Below are 18433 nucleotides of genomic sequence, written 5' to 3'. Positions count from 1 at the left end.
TGAGAAGAATATAAATAGCTTTAATTTCAAATGAATTGATACAAAGATAGCTCTATCCACTAGTGCGCTTCCATTGTGAAGCTTAGATGGCGCCATGACAAACAATAGATGAAGAGCTTAAGGGTAGCTTGAAGAACTCCGATTGGGTGAAAGATAGATTGACGATGGCTTTGGAGGGGTCTTCCTTTTATAGCACATAAGGTACTCTAGTTGGCATATCTAGCCATATGATGAACCTCCCCTAGTTGACTAGGGAATATTCCCTTTACCGTCGGACCAGGCATGTTGCCCCCTGAGACTCCCCAACTAGGGGCCGCTAACTCCCACACCCCACAACTCAATGCATTGTGCCTCAAGTTGCTACTAGCATAACTACTCCATCTAATCTAAAGGCTAGATCCACAAATGTCACCTTTTTGCCATCTGTCAATTAGACCTCATTTGACATGCGAGTCAGGACCGGACCAATGTCTATTATACTCACACATGGCTTCTCCTCCGTAAAGGGGTGCCTTACAACTTAGAGCACCATGGATCATTGGTGGCACCTTACGAGGGTGGGGCATTGAGCACATCTAACACATAGACTTTGCATCAAATGTATCCACATCGAGATCTAGAATTAAATAAATATCCTTTCTCAATAGGTATTCATGTCAAAACAACAACTTTTGGTGGCAATATTAATGGTAATGGTGGCCATTATATTAACGTGGGATTCATGGAAATAAGCCTATTAGGGGATTTTAATACAATCCCATGAAGAACATGTTGGCCCCTTACTAATTTGTGAGATGAGCATGTGACTCCATAACACCAAGGGTACGTTGGGGCATTGGGCTAGCCCTTGTATTAGGCCTCAACCCATCGACCATCTCGTTATATGTCAATCCTCTACCAACATGGTTACATCATCGCCCCAAGGAGTTCTAGCCAATTATAACATAGAAAAGGATTGATCCATGATCATATAAGAAACTAATAATTCTAGATATGTAATTCAAAAGTCTTATGTCTAAGTTATGTATATATAAATCTCTAACTATGTAATTGGGATTTTAATAAGTGGAGTATGTAAGGTCATTCTTGATATTATGCACAAGTTGTGTGCATACGTGTACATCTTAATATCCAAGGACTACTACTCAAATCTCAATGTATGTATCCAAGTATGTTTGTATAAGTGTCTAACTATGCACACCTTACTATTTCAAAGTGTAGGGTGTATATTTATAGTTAATGCTTTATTTATATTATTGCATAACATAGTCAATCATGGTTTATATAACATATAATATGTCACTATGATTTCCAATAAGCAATGTACTATGACATAATTAATAGTGTTATCTAGTTAATCAATTTAGATACGACCACAAACCATTATACTCGTGCTTGCTTTAGGTAGCTATTCACACATTCTTATTCTTAGTTAAGTTTTAGTTGAATTAGTTATCGTCTTGTCACATGCTTTGGTGTCATCTCCTTACGTTGCCCACATTGCTAACCACCCATTAATTCCACCATGCTTTGGTGTCATCTCCTTATGTTGCATGTAATGATGACCACCCATTAATTCCACATTGCTTTGGTGTTGTCTCCTTGTGCTGCATGCTTGCGACGACCACCCATTGACACCACCCACAAAACCACCATTGTTCATTTGCTAGTTTGGATGGTGTAGTGAATGTCATGGGTGGTTTGCTAGCCTGGAGTGTGTATTAGGTATGAGTTAGTACATTGTTGTTATGCAATACTTACCTAACTAATAATAGAAATGTAAGTTTAGTTAGTAATTCAAGAAGTTTTCAAGTTGAAACTAATGAATTTTGCATATAGAATTAATGTGGTCTACTCATTTGGTCCTTTCTCATGATGGCAAGTTTGGTTACATCAAAGCAAGTGAGAACTTGATCTTTGTAAAGGTTAGAATGAAGAGACTTGTGCTAGCTCTTTGACATATTTGCTTGTATAGCATGTCCATGTGCTTTTTTGTGTTAGTGCTTTGCTTTTGCGAAGTTCAAAGTTAATTATTGAGTAGAAAATAGTGAAAAGTCAAAGGCATTGTACTTAGACTTTGGCCAAATAATTTGATGCAAACAAACCTTATAAGCTTCATAAGCTTGTAAGTGCTTTTTTCATCCAATGCACATCATTCAATGTGGCTAGGTATCTTTGAGCATAGAATCATATTTTAAACTCTAGTAAAAATATTTACAATCATCTACTCGAGAATTTAAGCATAGAATTATAGTTCAAACTGTGGTAAAAATATTTATGACCATCTACTCGAGAATATGAATATCGTATTTGGACGTGTAAACATATTTATGACAAGAATGAAGTCACTATTACAATAGAGTATGGAATAGTTATCTTTGAGCCACCCAAAATGCCTAGCAAGAAAAAATGCACTTGTTCTACGCTACTCTTGCTTTGTTCTATTTATCAATGAAAACATCATTGATAACAATTATGTGACCTTACATACCACTCGTGAGGCAAAGGGACGACCACACAATCGACCTAAGGCTTGATATAAATAATACAAGTTGAACCAGGGTTCGGGAAAAATTTTTTGAGGAAAAGGAAGTAAATCCTTTTCATCATCATTTGAGAAATAAATATCGCCCAATGAGACGGTATCTTATACATATATTTAACAAATATAATTATATTTTTAGAAATTTGAAGAGGATTTATTTCCCTCTTCCAAAGAATTGAGAAGGATTTTTGTCAAGGTGAACAAGTTCTAGGTTGAAGCGAACTCGTCTTTTCCCGAACCCTAAATACAACACGACATTCTTTCCCATTGAACATCATCATCATCATCATCATCATCATCATCATAATCATTAACTAGAATTGAACATTATCCTTAACTAGTTATCTAGTTAACTAGTTAATTAACTAGTTATTATTAACCAGAATTGATTGCACGTGTCTTCCTAGTTTTATGTTTAACACACTTTCATGTTGCAATGTTTCAGTAGTAGATACCCGCCAAAAACTGACCCGGAGAGAGAGAGAGAGAGAGAGAGAGAGAGAGAGAGAGATGGCAGGCCAGTCCAACCCTCAGCTGTCCCTCTTCTCTCCCCCAGAGGTAAGTTGCGCAGAAGCTCGCCTTGATTTTATCTTCTTCAAGGATCACAAACTCAGTGGCAGCAAATGCAGGTTGAATTTATGGCAGAAGATGAGCTCATAGACATCATTCCAAACGTTAGGATGGACGCTTTGCATATGATATGTGTAAGAAGGTTCTTTCTGTTGATTCACAAATGTGCTCGAATTTATGGCCTAAATGTGTTTCATAACACGTCCTATCGTCTGCTTGTGAGATGATTTTGAGGATTTCTATGGAATCTTGAAGGATTTTTGTCCGCCTTGTGTAAATTTCCACAGGGAGATTATGGCCCTTTTCGGCCGCAAATACCTGTGAAAGTGCCATTGTGGTTGGCAGTTGCACTGAAGAAACGCAGCAAATGCAGAATCCAGCCACCTGATTGGATGTCTGTAGGTATGAAGCATACAACCTTCATTTTGGACCTGACTGGACGTATGTAGGCACGACTTATACAACCTGCATTTTTGGATGACTTGTCTTTATCCGCTCAGCAGCTTGGATCGTGTTAAACTCCTCTTGCTGAATGTGCGCCACAGATCGGAGTGCAATTCTTTTACTGAAGTCTTGCCTTTCTTTGTCCTGCATGGCATGTCTTGAAGGATTGGAGATGTGCATTTTTTGGTGGTCGTCCTAAGAACTTAACACCAAATTAGTTTAATGAGGTGGGCAGCATGATGGCTTGTCTTCTGTTTATTGGCTCTCCGCACTTTGAATGCCCTTCTTCGCCAGCAACATGCCACGTATGACATGCTTTGCTCTATACGAATGGTGTTCAATTATATTGACACCACTCTTAGTGCTTTTTTCTGACTAATAAGAGTCTCAAATATGAGAACTATGTATACATAAGAAATTTAAGTAATGATAAACGTTCTCGCTATTTTGTGGTTTTGTTAGTTCAGTTTTTTTTCAGACTGCTTACAAGCTTTTGTATGCATGTTGTAGATGTGACTAAAGTGTTTGGCTATTTTTTCATGGTCCATCTGACCCTTTTGATGTCCAACTGTTCTGTTTATTAAACATACTATGGCCTATCAAGCATTGGTTGGCTAGCTCAGGATTAAATTGCTAGTAATCAGCTTATTTCATGCATGAGATCTAGGCTAAGCAAATCCAAGCTGAGTTTCCAAATCATTGCGATAAATGAGCCTAGGTCCTAGCTCAAGTTCTTGAAGACGAGCATTGTTCTAGATCAATTGCTTGATCATGCGCACAGTTCTAGCTTGATTATGTATGAGCTTAAACACACTTTTTGCTCAATTGTGCACGAGCTTAGACATTGATCTAGCTCAATTATGCACAAGATTGTCTTGTTTGGGTCAACTCATAATTTACTTGGTCAACATCAACATTGATTGTCACTTGTCTCATGATCTTGCTTGCGTGTTTCACTCATTATCCATCTTCTCGTTGTGTGTGAATGTGTTAGACCTTATTATTGTTGGCCCATCACCTAGAATAATTTGTCAGCTGTATAATCCTTGGTTCCTCTTGGTCAACTCCACTATGTTAATGGTTACTTGTCACTTATTGATCAGTCTTACTTGACAAAAGAGTGCACTTAGTGAAGAACAGCTTTGATGTGAGTAAACCACCACTTTCAAGGCTTGGATATAGTGAGAACAATAGGGTGCTAGTTCATAAAAAGAAGAAATTTGCAAATAAGGTTGCAAGAGAGTGCAACTTAAAGAAGATGTAGTTTGCTCTTCTCGAAGTCCATCTTGTGGGGATTGTTCTCTACAAATTGCATTTGGAGTTTAATAGTGTTGTGAAAGCTTTACGAGCTCAAACATTAGATTCCCCTGTTAGTTTCCAACACACGACCTCCATGCTACTCGAGCATGAGTTTACCTTACTATTGCATGTCTACTATTACAAGGGAGGTTTGCATCTCATTTTAGTAGGCACCCTTTGGGTGCTTTGGATGCTTTGGCTGCTTTAGGAGGGTTGACATGCAAAGAAGAAGATTCAGTGATACCAATATGGCAAGAACAACCTTTGAAAGGATTGCAAGAAACTAGTGGCATTGCAAAAAGAGAATGAGAAGGTGAAGAAGAAGGCTAAGAACTCCTTTGACTCTTTGTCATCCTCAGAATTCAATTTTAATTTGGGCCTTGTGGCAAAGGTTGTGGTGGCTTTGGAATTGTTCTTCTAGTTGTATTGGTGCTGTCATCCCTCATGACTCTCTTATACTAGAGAGAGTGTGAGCATGTTGTGCAAGTGAGGCGTTTTGAGTCCCATCCATATGCAAGTGTGGTGGATCTTGACCATGCCTTTCTACATGCATGGATGAAGTTTGGTAGATTCAGGTCTTGGAGTTGATTTGCCTTTCAGGTTCACAATGGGAGGTGAGATTGTGAGAGTGTGCAATAAAAGAGGAACACACACACACACACATAGAAGAAATTTGCATTGATTGAAGAATTTTGAATATAAAGGAGAGGACTGATTAGTCCCTGCATGCAGCCCATAGTGTCAGTGAGGGCATCAGATTAGACTGAGAATGATGGCACCACCAGAGTTGGAGTGTATCGGAGACGGAGTGTGCAATGCAAATAAGCAACCTGCAGAAGAGAAGATAATCTGCCCCTGCCTGCCAGCCAGCTATAAATAGCTGAATCTCTAAATCTGTCCGACCAGCTGTCTAGGGCCACCAAAAATCTGGCTGACCTGCATTGATTGTAGTCGGCAGTAGTAGAAAAAATGTGAAAATGATGATGTGGTCTCCTTGGACAAAATTACAGCTGCTGGAGCAAAATTGTTTATTGACAAGGCAACACAGGAGCTCACAACCAAGAGATGATAGACTGACATACATGAAATAAGGTAGGCCAACACCCCCTCTCAAATCCTAGTAGTGTTTGAAGACCCATGATCTCATATGATGAAGTCTTGGGCAAAGGCTTCATGAAGAGATTTGTGGCATTGTCCTCCATGGGACAATTGAATTGGGAATCCATGATCTGCTTCCATTCGTAATGATACTAAACTTCTATATGCTTTGTGTGAGCATGAAATACGGGGTTCTTGGCCAGAGCCAAAGCACTCTGGTTATCCATGTGTAGCTGCATGGTGCTTGTTTGCAGAAAGCTAATTTCTGCCAACATCCGATGGAGCCAAAGTGCCTCCATAGTTGTGGATCAAAGAGCACGGTACTCAACCTTTGCATAAGCAAGGGCTATAGTAGGTTGCTTCTTATTGCTCCACAAGATAGCTCTCGATCCAAGGGAGAAAGCTGTTGTCACCTGTGGTGCGAGGATCAAGACACACAATGCTTGCAGAGTAGAGAGAGAGTGAGCACGACTTGTGGGTAAAATGATGAAGGTACAAGTGTGCTAAGGGTGTGTTCACACCCGTACACATGTAAAAGGCACGATGGCCCTTTATTCCCAACAACCTCCCACCTAAAGGCAATGTGCCTTAAGAGGAGAAAAGAATCAGCTAAGTCTAGGTATGTACAAAGCTGAAATACATATATCTATCCAATTCCCATCATGTGTTGGCAATGAGCAAACCGCTTTGTTGAAAGATCCTTTGTGAGAAGTTCTGCAGGATTATCATCTGTATGCACTTTGACAAGTTCAATGCTCTTGCTGTCAAGTACATCTCTAATGAACTGATACTTCACCTGTATGTGCTTCGTCTTTGCATGAAAGATGGGATTCCGTGCTAGCATGATAGCACTCTGACTATCACAATAATGGAGAACATGTAACTCTGTAATGCCAAGCTCTCCCACGAGACGTGAAAGTCATAAAGCCTCCTTGCATGCCTTAGTGGCAGCCACATACTCTGCCTCTGTAGTAGACAGTGCAACACACTTTTGTAGCCTGGAGATCCAAGAGACTGTTCCTTCTGTGAAGGCAAACACATACCCAGAAGTGGACTTTCTACAATCCATGTGACCAGCATAGTCTGCATCCGTAAAGCCAACGACAGATGCCTTCTGCTTTCCAAAGCAGATGCATAAATCCTTTGTGCCTTTGAGGTATCTCATAATACCTTTCATTGCTTCCCAATGCTTTTTACCAGGGTTTGTCATGTATCTGCTAACCACTCCCTACTGCAAGGGCAATGTTAGGATGTGTATCAACCATAGCATACATCAAACTGCCAATAGCTGAAGCATATGGTATCTTGGCCATTTCAGCCTTCTCATCATCAGACGTAGGGCTGTCCTTTGCACTAAGTTTCACATATGGAGGCAATGGAACCCCAATTGTTTTCCCCCCCTCCATATTGAAACGTTGCAAAACCTTGGAGATACACTCCTGTGAGATAGATAGAGTAATCCTTTTGACCTATCTCTGAGTATTCGCATGCCAAGAATGTGATTTGCATCACCAAGATCCTTTATGTCAAAGCTGCCATGAAGACTTTGCTTCAGTGAGTCCAAGGCATGAGTATCCCTGCCAGCAATCAGCATGTCATCTACATACAGAACCAAGATAATCAGGCTGTTATTTACTACCTTCTTGGTGTACAAGCAGTGATCCACTTGACTTCTATGAAAACCTTGAGACTGCATAAATGTATCTAACTTATGATACCATTCTCTTGGTGCTTGTTTCAATCCGTACAAACTCCTTTTGAGTTTACATATCATATTCTCTTTCCCTTTTGCTACAAACCCTTTCGACTGTTGCATATATATGTCTTCATGCAGATCACTATGTAAGAATGCAGTCTTTACATCCATCTGTATGAGCTTCATATCTTCAGGAATTTAAATAACTTTGCAATTACCTTTAGTCTTATCTTTTGATCCAGTAAACCTTTTCAACGCCAACAAGCTTGTTTTTATGAGAGTGCGCAATAGAAGAGAAACACGAACACAGAGAAAAGCAAAGAGAGAGAGAAAGAGAGGAAGCAAAAGATGAAGGAAGAATACTGCACTGACTAAAGAAGAATGCTGATACCAATGGGAATGGACTGATCAGTCCTTGCACGTAGCCCAAAGCGTCGGTGAGGGCACTAGGTCAGGTGATGACGATGGCAACACCAAGCATGAAGAGTCGGAGTGTGCACTTGCAAACAAAAAACTGAAAATTGAAGAGTGTGTATGTTTGCCAAGTGGGGGGTGTGGCTATAGATAGCCAAAACACCAAAAAATTGGCCGATTTGCTCCTATAGGGACCATAAATGTTGGCTGGCCAGCAATAAATGCTGGTCATTGAAGAGAAAAATGCCAAAAAAATAGGGGAGACCTCGAAAAAATCCCAGATGACAATGACAATGTCCGATAGGTGCAAGCAGATTGTCGAAAGCAAAAGCCTACCTAGGAATGCACATAGGAAGCTGACAAATAGAGAAAATGCACCTAAACTGCTAGAGCTTCTATGTCTCTGTCAGAATCTAATAGGAGCTTACAATCAAGAGATAATAGATTGACATAACTAATATAGGCAAGCTAACAGCCCCTCTTAGATCTCGAGAGTGTTTGAAGACCCAACAACCTCATGTGGTGAAGCATAGAAGCCTTGTGCAAAGACTTTGTGAAGAGATTTGCTGTATTGTCCTTCGTGGGATAGTAGGCCACTGCTGACTCAGAATCCACGATCTACTCTTGAACATAGTGATACTGAACTCGATGTGCTTCATGCAAGCATGAAATACAAGGTTCTTTGCTAGAGCTAAAGCACTTTGGTTGTCCACACGTAGCTCCGTAGGTCCAGGTTGAGGAAAGCCAATCTCTACCAACATGCGGCGAAGCCAAACCACCTTCATCACCGTAAAACATAATGCACGATACTCTGCCTTTGTAGAAGAAAGGGCCACAATAGGTTGCTTCTTGCTACTCCACAAGATAACTCCCGATCCAAGGGAGAAGGCATAACTTGGAGTGGACCGTCTCGAATCCACATCACTTGCCTCACTTCAACCAAAGAGAGTAACCCCCTCTCCATACATGATATTGTAGGATCAAGTCCCTTGTAAATAACAAAGAACAGGCAAGGCCGCTCTTCAATGCTCATGACTAGGAATCTTCATGAAAGAAGACGACAATGCCGCAAAAAAAGAAATATTCGGCCGAGTGTGAATAAGCCAGATGAGGAAGCCATCAAGACACCTATAATGGGTGGCATCTGTAAGGGGAGTAGTGGCTGCTATAAGCTTGAACTCTAGGTCCATGGGGCAAGAAATAGGCCGACAATTGGCCATACTAAACTTCGAGAGAAGCTCGGAAATGTACATGTGCTGTGAAATAAAAATGCCTTGTGCTATCTGATAGATCTCCAATCCAAGGAAGAAGTGGAGGATTCTAGGATCCGTCATGTCAAACCCTATCGCAAAATCCTTGGAGTACAATCAATCTCGAGTATAGCTCCTTGTAATGATAAGATGAGAAAAACATACTTTTCACTCACAACCTTGAAGTATAGGTTGGGGTCATGAGTTGAGGGATGGAAGCCACTTTGTAGAAAGAAGCGATCAATCCTTTGGTACCAAGCACAAGGAGCTTGCTTCAGGTCTTAGAGGGCCTTTTGCAAGCTATATACAGACTTTGGAGGGGAGGCTGAAGGTGTGGAAGTATGCAATGAAGAAGTAGGAGTTGCATCCGTCAAAAGTGGTAGGAAAGTGTTGAGAGTCACCTCCTGCGTCACGTCAGGAGTGCCACCTGGCAGCAGTGGGCTGTCCGACTGCAGTGGGCTGCATTAAATGCAGCAACTGACTTGGTTATTTTGAGTCATTTTTGAGGCATTCTTTTCAGCCTTTGTAAGGCTGAGTTTCCAGCAGTCTTATACCCTTGTATCTGACAGATTTCAGCCTGTTGGTGACGGAGACTGCATTCGGGGCTGACAGAGATCGAGGTTCTTGAGGTGGAGACATACATAGATATTTTCTCTACACCCATGTATAATTCTGCATCCTTATACAACATTCTTTACTGCAGATTTTTTGCATTTCACTCTCTTTCTCTCTCTCTCTTCTCTCTCTGTTCACTCTTTGTCATGGTCATTCGCTTCCGCATTGCTTCACTGTGACATGGTATCAGAGCATTGAAGGACTGATCCATCTGAAGAGGAGTTTTCAGCGTGACACAAGGCTGCGTTTTCAGTGTTTAGGTGCGAGCAGGTGGGCTGCGCATCAGAACAAGGTTGAGGCGAGCATGGGCGTGTGAGAAAAGAGAAGATTTGCTAAAGCTGCTATTGTTTTTTTGCTGTTAGAGAAGGAAGGAGGCTGCATTTTTGGCCTTCAAGTGCAGATTTTACCTTTTCATCGCCTCCGGCGGCAGCTGAAGTTCAAGACGCGGAGACAAGAGCCCTAGCAGACTGTGTTTTCACAGTCAGAGGGGGTTGCTTTTGCGTTTGTGCAAGCATTGTAGGTGAAGATGTCTACAGAGATTGATGTGGAGTTCTAGGCGATCATGGACGAAAGGTGCCTGTCTTACTGGCTCTTCCATTAGATCAAAAGCTCGATGGCGACAATTACCGCATTTGGCATGTGATGATGTTGGCCATATTGGAGTCTTATGGTTTGGCAGAGCTTGTGATGGAGGAGATCAACCGGCCCTTGGTGAGAGATTCAGTCGACTTGGATGCCATCTCTACCATGTTGAAGGGTGATGCATAAGTAAGGAACTCTTACGGGTCACTCACAAAGTGTATATATCCCTTGCCAAGAAGATGAGCAAGATTTGATGCATGTACTTGCTACAATCAATTTACCATTCTTAGATGAGGAAGAGGAATACAAGCAAGCTGCAAAGAAAGTGAGAGTGCCCAAGAAGGAGCCTACAATGCCACTCTGCATGATGGCTAGAAGCCTTGCAGTCAATCCAAACGTGTCACGTTCCATGTCCCTAGCAATAGGCTAGAACTCCACGAGGTCTTGGAGTACCTGACAGGCAAGTTAGCCCGCAACCCTGCCGCTAACTTTGACTGGCAGTGGCTTGGGAGATATGGTTGGAGCTTGACCAGATATACAACCGGATGACCCTTATGAAGAGGGTTTCTTTGGAGGTGCAGATACAGACCCTGTTCGTGAATAAGTTTTCTTTGCTTCGAGAACACATCAACAAGCTCCGGTAGCTTCAGATGCAGGTTTAAAATGTGGGGAAACCCATTTGCTCTGAAGACATGGCGATCACCTTATTGTCCCAGTTGCCGCTACGATTCGGTATTTTTTATTCCGCTCTTATTGCTTCAGGGCGGGAGTAAACTCTTCGTTGGGAAGAGTTAGTTTCTATGGTCTTGGACCAAGAGGAACAATGAAAGGGACAAAATGCTTCCAAATTGGAGGCATTGATCGGTCAAGCCTCTCAGAATAAGGGAAAGAACCAAAAGAAAAAGAAGGAAGACAACAAATCCAAGAAGGACAAAGAAAAAGAATCGACATACCATATTTGTGGTAAGACCGGCCATTGGAAAAATGATTGCCCTGAGAAGGACAAGAAGGACACCAAGAAGGATACAAAGGATTCTGGAGCGGTGGTTGTATCCTCGTCAACTGTTTTTCTACACTTAGCGATCATTGAGGACTCTTTACGGAAGACTTTTGATGCTGCGATGAAAGCTCCCCAGGCTCGAGAGTGGATCGTGGACAGTGGTGCCTCATGGTACATGACTCCTTCGATAGTTTGTGTTGCCCATTTGCGACCCTTGCGTGGGCAGATTCTCATAGGAGACAACTCTTCTGTGTCTATTGTTGCATGTGGTGAGATGCAGCTGATTCCAGATGGACATGGTGGTATCCACACTTCCGAGGTGTTGCATGTGCTAGGTTTAGGGTATTATTTGCTTTCGGTACATAAGATTTGTTTTCTTGGTCTCTTGGTGGAGTTTGACAGTGATGCTGTTCGAGTCCTTGATCGTGGATCAAGGAAGGTTCTCTTTTCAGGGTATGAGGAGAATGACATCTACAAATTGAAGTCTTTTTCTGCTCTTACCTCTTAGACACAGTCCGAGCTATGGCATGCTCAATTTGGCCACTTGAACTATGAGTATCTTTGGAAGGCGTCGCGAGGATCGCTAGTTCAGGTTTGCTGGACATAGTGGTGAGCGAGCAGCCATTCGTCTCCTGTATTCGTGGGAAGCAGCATAGGGATGCGATTCCCTACAAAGCTTTGAGGCGGTCTACTTCACCTATGGAGCTTGTATCTACGGATCGTTGTGGCCCGATGAGGAATGAGTTCTTGAAGGGGAGCTCTTACTTCATGTTGATCGTAGATGACTACAGAGCAGGATGATGTGGGCCTACTTCTTGGTGCTGATGTTGGAGGCTTTCTTGCATTTCAAGGATTGGCTTCTCTTCAAGGAGAACCGATCGGGTCAGAGATTTAAGACCTTGCGATCAGACAAGGATGGTGAATTCGTTTCTAGTGCTTGATACGAAAGATCAAAGACCAACTTTTATGTTGAGGACCTTTTGGGGTTCCTTTGGTTGTGGGGATGCACAGGAGGATCGCTGTAAGATTGGGGCAGCTTTGTGGTAGGAAGACTATGGTTCGGATGGTCTTGAGTTGCAACAACTAGCCATCCGTATTTTGAGTCAGTCAATTAGCTCCTTTTGTTTGGAGCAATTGTGGAGTACATATGCTAACATTGCTTCAAAGAAGAGGAACGGTCTTGGTGTGGAGAGGGCAAACAATCTAGTATTTGTTAGTGCTAATTTGAGGATGTTATGTAACAGTATGACAACAAAGCCCGATCCATTCACAAAGTGGGAGATGCAGCAAGAAGAGGAGACACATGCTGATGTTGAGATACAACAATTTATGGTACACATGATGATGAGGCTGACACTTCAGGAGTAGCTAGAGTAGCCTCAGATAATGATGATGATCTTTGATTTAGTTTACTTATCATGAGTTTCATGATACATGACACATGTACATTGTATATGCTTGCAGTTGCCCTTTGGGCTATTTTGGCATGCGGCATTTTGCTTCAATCTAGAGATTAGACTTTATATTTGTAGTCTTTTTTGGGGCAATGCATGTTCTTTCAAAGATTAGACTTCATATTTGTAATCTTTTAAGTTTTTTGGCAATAGGACCATGGGCATATTCTTTCAACTTAGACTATAAAGTTTAGTTCATTGTTCATTGTTTTATCATTTATGGGATATGTATTATGCATTTTATAATTGAATAGCTTAACTCTTGAGCCTTTTAAGTTATAATTCAATTTCTAATGAGTAGTTTTAGAATGATGCATGATATCTTTGAAGTTAAAACTTAAGACGATTTGTCCTTGTGGATTATATATCTTGGTTTTAACACTCCACATGGATTATGAGTGAAATATTAGATTTTTTTCATGAATTTTAATTTTTTAAATGTCGTTCCCGTTCCTAGGTTTGGTGTTCCCATCACCGTCCTCGCTCCCCATTCTCGTTCCTCATTTCATGTTTCTATGTCCAATTCTCATGCTCCACCACACCATAGTCGGAGGGTATGTTTGGATGGATATACTCCACCTGAATGCTGTGATCCTTGCAAAATTGAGAAAAGAGATTAGAAATAAACTTGCCACCATGATCTGCTTGTATATCATGAACTTTGGAAGTAGTTTGTGTCTCCACAAACACCTTCCACTTGCAAAAACTGTATTATCAGGGATTTTAGATGCCCAACCATCCATTTTAAATTAGGGGTAGCATTTGGCCCATTGGGGTTCAGTTAGAGCAAGTCGTGGGTGAAAATTAAGGGGCGAATTGCCCAATTTGTGGGATCAGTAAGGGGCTTCTAGATTAGCCAAGGAGATTGTGGAATCTTGGCTTGTAATATATCCATTGGCATTTGAAGTTAAAGAAATATCGAAAGGGGTGCCAGTTTTGAAGCCAACAGATTGTCTATTGTCTAAGATTATTAAGGTAAATTGTGCATTTCAATTTATGTTTATTTGCTGATTGTTGTAATTAAGTACTTGATCAAGGAATTACCACCTTTCCAAGAAGGAATGTTGGTTTCACAAGGTGGAGCCCTTGCAGGTATTGTTGAAAGACCATGTTAGTGAGGGTATAGAATAGCAACATGAAAGAGGAGAAGTTGATGATGATGAGGAGTGAATGTGAGGGAAAGGATGACAAAATGGTGAAAGAAATGCATGGAGATTAAGGCTATAAATAGCCCAAAACAGTCAAGTTTGGTTGCCTTTCCAAAAAGGGCCAATTGTTGCTAAATATAGTTAATGTGTTGCCAAACATGGTTATCTAGCAAAATCAAAACCTCATGGTTGCAAAAAAATGACAAAGACCCAATGACAAATAGATAATGTCAAATGACCAATATAAGGCATCGATGGCTTGAGACTCAAAATAGAGGTTGCAGAGACACTCTTAGAGCTCTAGATATTCTTGTCTAACTTAAACTAGGGCTTACAATGAAGAGATACAAGCAGAATTGACATGAATGCTAGCATCCCCTCTTAGATCTTAGGACTGGTTAAAGGCCTAGAAGACACATGCGATGAAGCATAGAAGGTGATGCAAAGGCCTTTGTGAAGATGTTTGTAGCATTGTACTTGGTAGGAGAATAAATCAGCTCTAGCTTGCTGTCCAAGATATATTCTTGAACATAATGGTATTGAACCTCAATATGTTTTGTGTGAGCATGACATAAGGGGTTCTATGCAATGGTTGGACCAATCTGATATTTGCATTGGAGAGGAGTAGATTGTTGCTATAGATGAAGAGCACACAACTTTGTACCTTGACTATGTCAAAGAAAGATCAATGGTAGGTCGCTTCTTGCTGCTCCAAGAGATCGTGCCAAATCCAAGAGTAAAGGAGTGTTGGCCCAAGAGTGGAATAATTCCGCGCGCAAGAGAGAGAGAGAGAGAGAGAGAGAGAGAGAGAGAGAGAGAGAGAGAGAGAGAGAGAGAATTGTAGCAATATGAAGAAAAGAATAGTAGCAATACTTAATCACAAATGCTAATGAATGTACTTGATCAATGAATGAGTGCAATCATCAGCGGTGAAATGTCTACCTTAAATAATTGACTAGATTGATGTGCCAAAATGCACAAAATGGTTTTATATAGAAAATCTTAGTACTAAATATCTTAATTGTCATTGGAAACTCTAGTCCTAAATGTACTAGGTGTCCTAAGTGTCCTAAGTGAGTTCATGCTAGCTAGGAGGCCTAGACTAGGGGACAAAGGGCATCGATGTGTAGCCCATGAGATGGCCAACAAACTCCCCTCCATGGAATGGGATGATTGATCTAGGAAAACGTAGCAAATCCTAGGGAGAGAGTGTGTGCATGTGCATATATGTGAATGTATGTATGTATGTATGTACGTATGTACACACTCATACACACACATGTATGTACACGAACACGCACAGGAGCGCGCGTGCACACACACATGCACACAATGTTGTGCATACGTATATATATACATACATGAGGTCGTTGTTGCACAAACTCATTCAAATGGATATCTTAGCCTATGATAGTATAGAGCATGACAAAGCATGGAACATAAGGTAGCAAGTTCAAGGCTTGTCGGAAGGTTTGGAATGTTGGTTAAAGAAGAGCCTTTGTGAATATAGATTTGCCAAGTTGACTTCAGTAAGTACATAAGACAATTGAATATCTCCTGCTAGCATACAGTCATGAACATAATGGCAATGAACCTAAATATGCTTAGTATGAGCTTGGAAGACTAGATTTCATGCAATGAGGTAAAGCACTTTGATTATCAGTGTAGAGATGTGTCAGAGTTGTCTATGTTAGAGATTCAATCATGCCCTGGACGGGGACAAGTAGTGTACTGTTGTAGCACTCTTGGGCATAGTTGCTCATTTCCTGGAGATAGGTTGGATAGTTCCATGTAGTCTCAGTCAGTTTCCAGCATTTCTGGGCAGTTGAACAGGCCACACAAGTTGTGTAGTTTGTATGTGGCATGAGCATTTATTGCACAGCATTTTTTCTTATTATTTTATCGCTGCAATTTCAGTTATGCAGCAGTAGGCCAGTTTTTAATTGGCTGACCTGATTAAAATTTCCTTATTTTTTGGCCTATTTATAGGCTGGCCAGCCCCTTGTCATTCTCACTTGTTTTTTCAGGTGGAGAGAGAGATCATCAGGCAGAGAAACACTCGACAGCCTTGTACATATCTGTCTTCTTCATTTCAGCATTCATTCACTGCAGATTTCTGTGTTCCACTCTCTTTCTCTCCCTCTTCTCTCCCTCTTCTCTTCGTGTTCATTTTCTTTCAGTGTCCGGTCATACTGTTCTGCATTTGTTGCACTCTGACAGTTTGGTGTACATGGAGATTTGTGTGTGGCTTGTGGAGCCAAACTCACTCCATAATAGTTGTGAATGTTGCTTTGTACTCAGCTTCACAGCTACAGGCAGCAACTGTAGTTTGCTTCTTAGAAGTAGGAGATATACCCAAAATAAAATAGTTGCTAGTGTTGGAGACATGAAGTATATTTGGAATGTATAAGGGATACTCAAGCACATATTCTTCTAGAAGGGATCTTATATGCGAAAAGAGAAGTAATCGACTGTTTAAGGCCAAAGTCTTGTGTATGCTTGGATGTCAAACACTATATGTGTTGAGACTCTTGTATAAATTTGCTGGTAATTTCCTAATACTGTAACTTACCTACAGTTTGTGTGCCTTAGAAGAGCAGACTTTCACATGTTAAAATTATTGTTTGTTTTCAGGATAGTTTTTTCCATTGAACTAATATCAGTGTCATAAGCTGAAGTATTACAACCTTACGTCTAATTGCTGCTGCTGCTCCTCAGAGAAGTTGACACAAGTCTTAGAAGATGAGCGGGAGGCGCCTAGAGAATTTCAGCCCCTTCCCTTTCATTATGTTGAAATCTCAAGGCTTCTTTTTGATCAGTGAGTACCGTGTGTTGACCCTCATGTCTATTCTTATTGGATTTTTGCAGCTCATGTTTTTTCATGGGTATGCCTGGTGCATGCTTTAATGTGCATCTGACATCACTTTTCTGTATTCAACAGTGCACGAGAAGATATTGCAGATCCATACCTTGTGAGCATCTCATCTGTATTTGACAAGCAACAACATTTTTTCCTCACAAGTTTCTCACAGCATATGAAGGTGCCTGCAAGGTGCAGTCTTGGTATCCATTAAATATGACTTGAGGGTTCATATTGCTTTCAGGTGCGCTCACTTCTTGAGGATATTAGAGATGTACGGTTTCACAAAGTGGAGACTGGTCTGGAGACCCTTTCAGGAAGGACTCATGCTGTGAAGGTAGCATAAGAGTCTGCAGCTTCTGTGATCTATTCATATGTGCTCTTATTTTGTGGGCTGACCCTATGTCTTCCAGCTTAAAAATCTTGCAGCAATGGAAGTGAATATAATTCGCCCATTCATAGTCAGGTCTTTACAGTGTTTCTACAAACATGACAGTGAAGATATGGTGAAACAGACTGCTCCTGAAGTGGACAGTCAACAGACTGCTATTTCATCAGATCGCTTGCCTCGTGTAAGTATCAGTTCTGAAGTATGCTATGAAAGGAGCCAATAAAATTTGAATTTGAGGCTTCAGTTGGAGTTACTGTTGGCTAATCTGATAATTCAGTTGAAGTCACCATTTGCTATCTGAAATGGAGCTATTTTTGTCTTTATGGTAACTGCTGTTCTGTTGATGCAGAGGATTTTGAGACCTCGTTAGGATGAAATTGGCTCGACCTGATCACTTGCATAAAACTCGTCACCTCTGGATGATGCAGAGGTGTTCAAGAGCATATTGCTGTGCTTCTTAGTCACAAGCTACAACAACATGATTGTGTCGTGAAGCTGAAAAGTGACAATATCAGGTTGCCAGGAAGCTCAAGAAGCTTCTGACTGAACATTCAACTTCTTATTCTTGCCCCAATTGCCAAATCAGAGACGCACTTCAAATTGAATGTCGAAGGGTCCTCTACAACTTGTACCTATGTCATTGCTGAGAAAATGTGCCTAGAATTCCTCCAATGGGAAACTCCTGACAATGAAACATGTTGTCCAGGTGCATCTGCAACAGATATCAATGAAGTACCTCAAAAAGTTTGTAGGTTCTCTCTCTTTCTTTTTTTTAATGTGAAGAAGTCTGAATTAACACACACACACACACACACACACACTCTCTCTCTCTCTCTAATCAATCAACCATTCAATTTCCCCAATGTAATTAGTAAAACTCAACATTAGTTGGCAACATCACAATACCTGAAATGTCTCCTTAAGAGTCCGAAAATCCAAGTATATTTCTATGCGAATAATTGGTCATTGCAAATCTTGTATACAGAGGAAGATGCGGAAAATTACCACATTGGGGGGGGGGGGGGGGGAGAGCATACATATGCGATCCACTAATAAATAAAGAGGTT

At 41.0% G+C, this 18433-nt stretch overlaps 1 protein-coding gene across 1 annotated transcript; it reads left to right on the top strand.

Annotated features, from left to right (window-relative positions):
- Positions 1-2989: 2989 nt before the first annotated feature.
- Positions 2990-18124, top strand: PSF2. The gene is made up of 8 exons (XM_087688909.1): positions 2990-3103; positions 3175-3249; positions 3403-3517; positions 16834-16933; positions 17057-17087; positions 17220-17312; positions 17389-17547; positions 17716-18124. The coding sequence occupies exons 1-8, from the start codon at positions 3056-3058 to the stop codon at positions 17734-17736; spliced, it is 642 nt and encodes a 213-aa protein (XP_087545035.1). The 5' UTR covers positions 2990-3055; the 3' UTR covers positions 17737-18124.
- Positions 18125-18433: the final 309 nt, after the last annotated feature.

Source organism: Lygodium microphyllum, chromosome 12 (genome assembly GCF_053477565.2).
Source record: "Lygodium microphyllum isolate KBCC chromosome 12, Lygodium_microphyllum_v1.1.10, whole genome shotgun sequence".
NCBI lineage: Eukaryota > Viridiplantae > Streptophyta > Polypodiopsida > Schizaeales > Lygodiaceae > Lygodium > Lygodium microphyllum.
The sequence above is the reverse complement of the archived record's forward strand: the minus strand, read 5'-3'. Positions and strand labels throughout refer to the sequence as shown.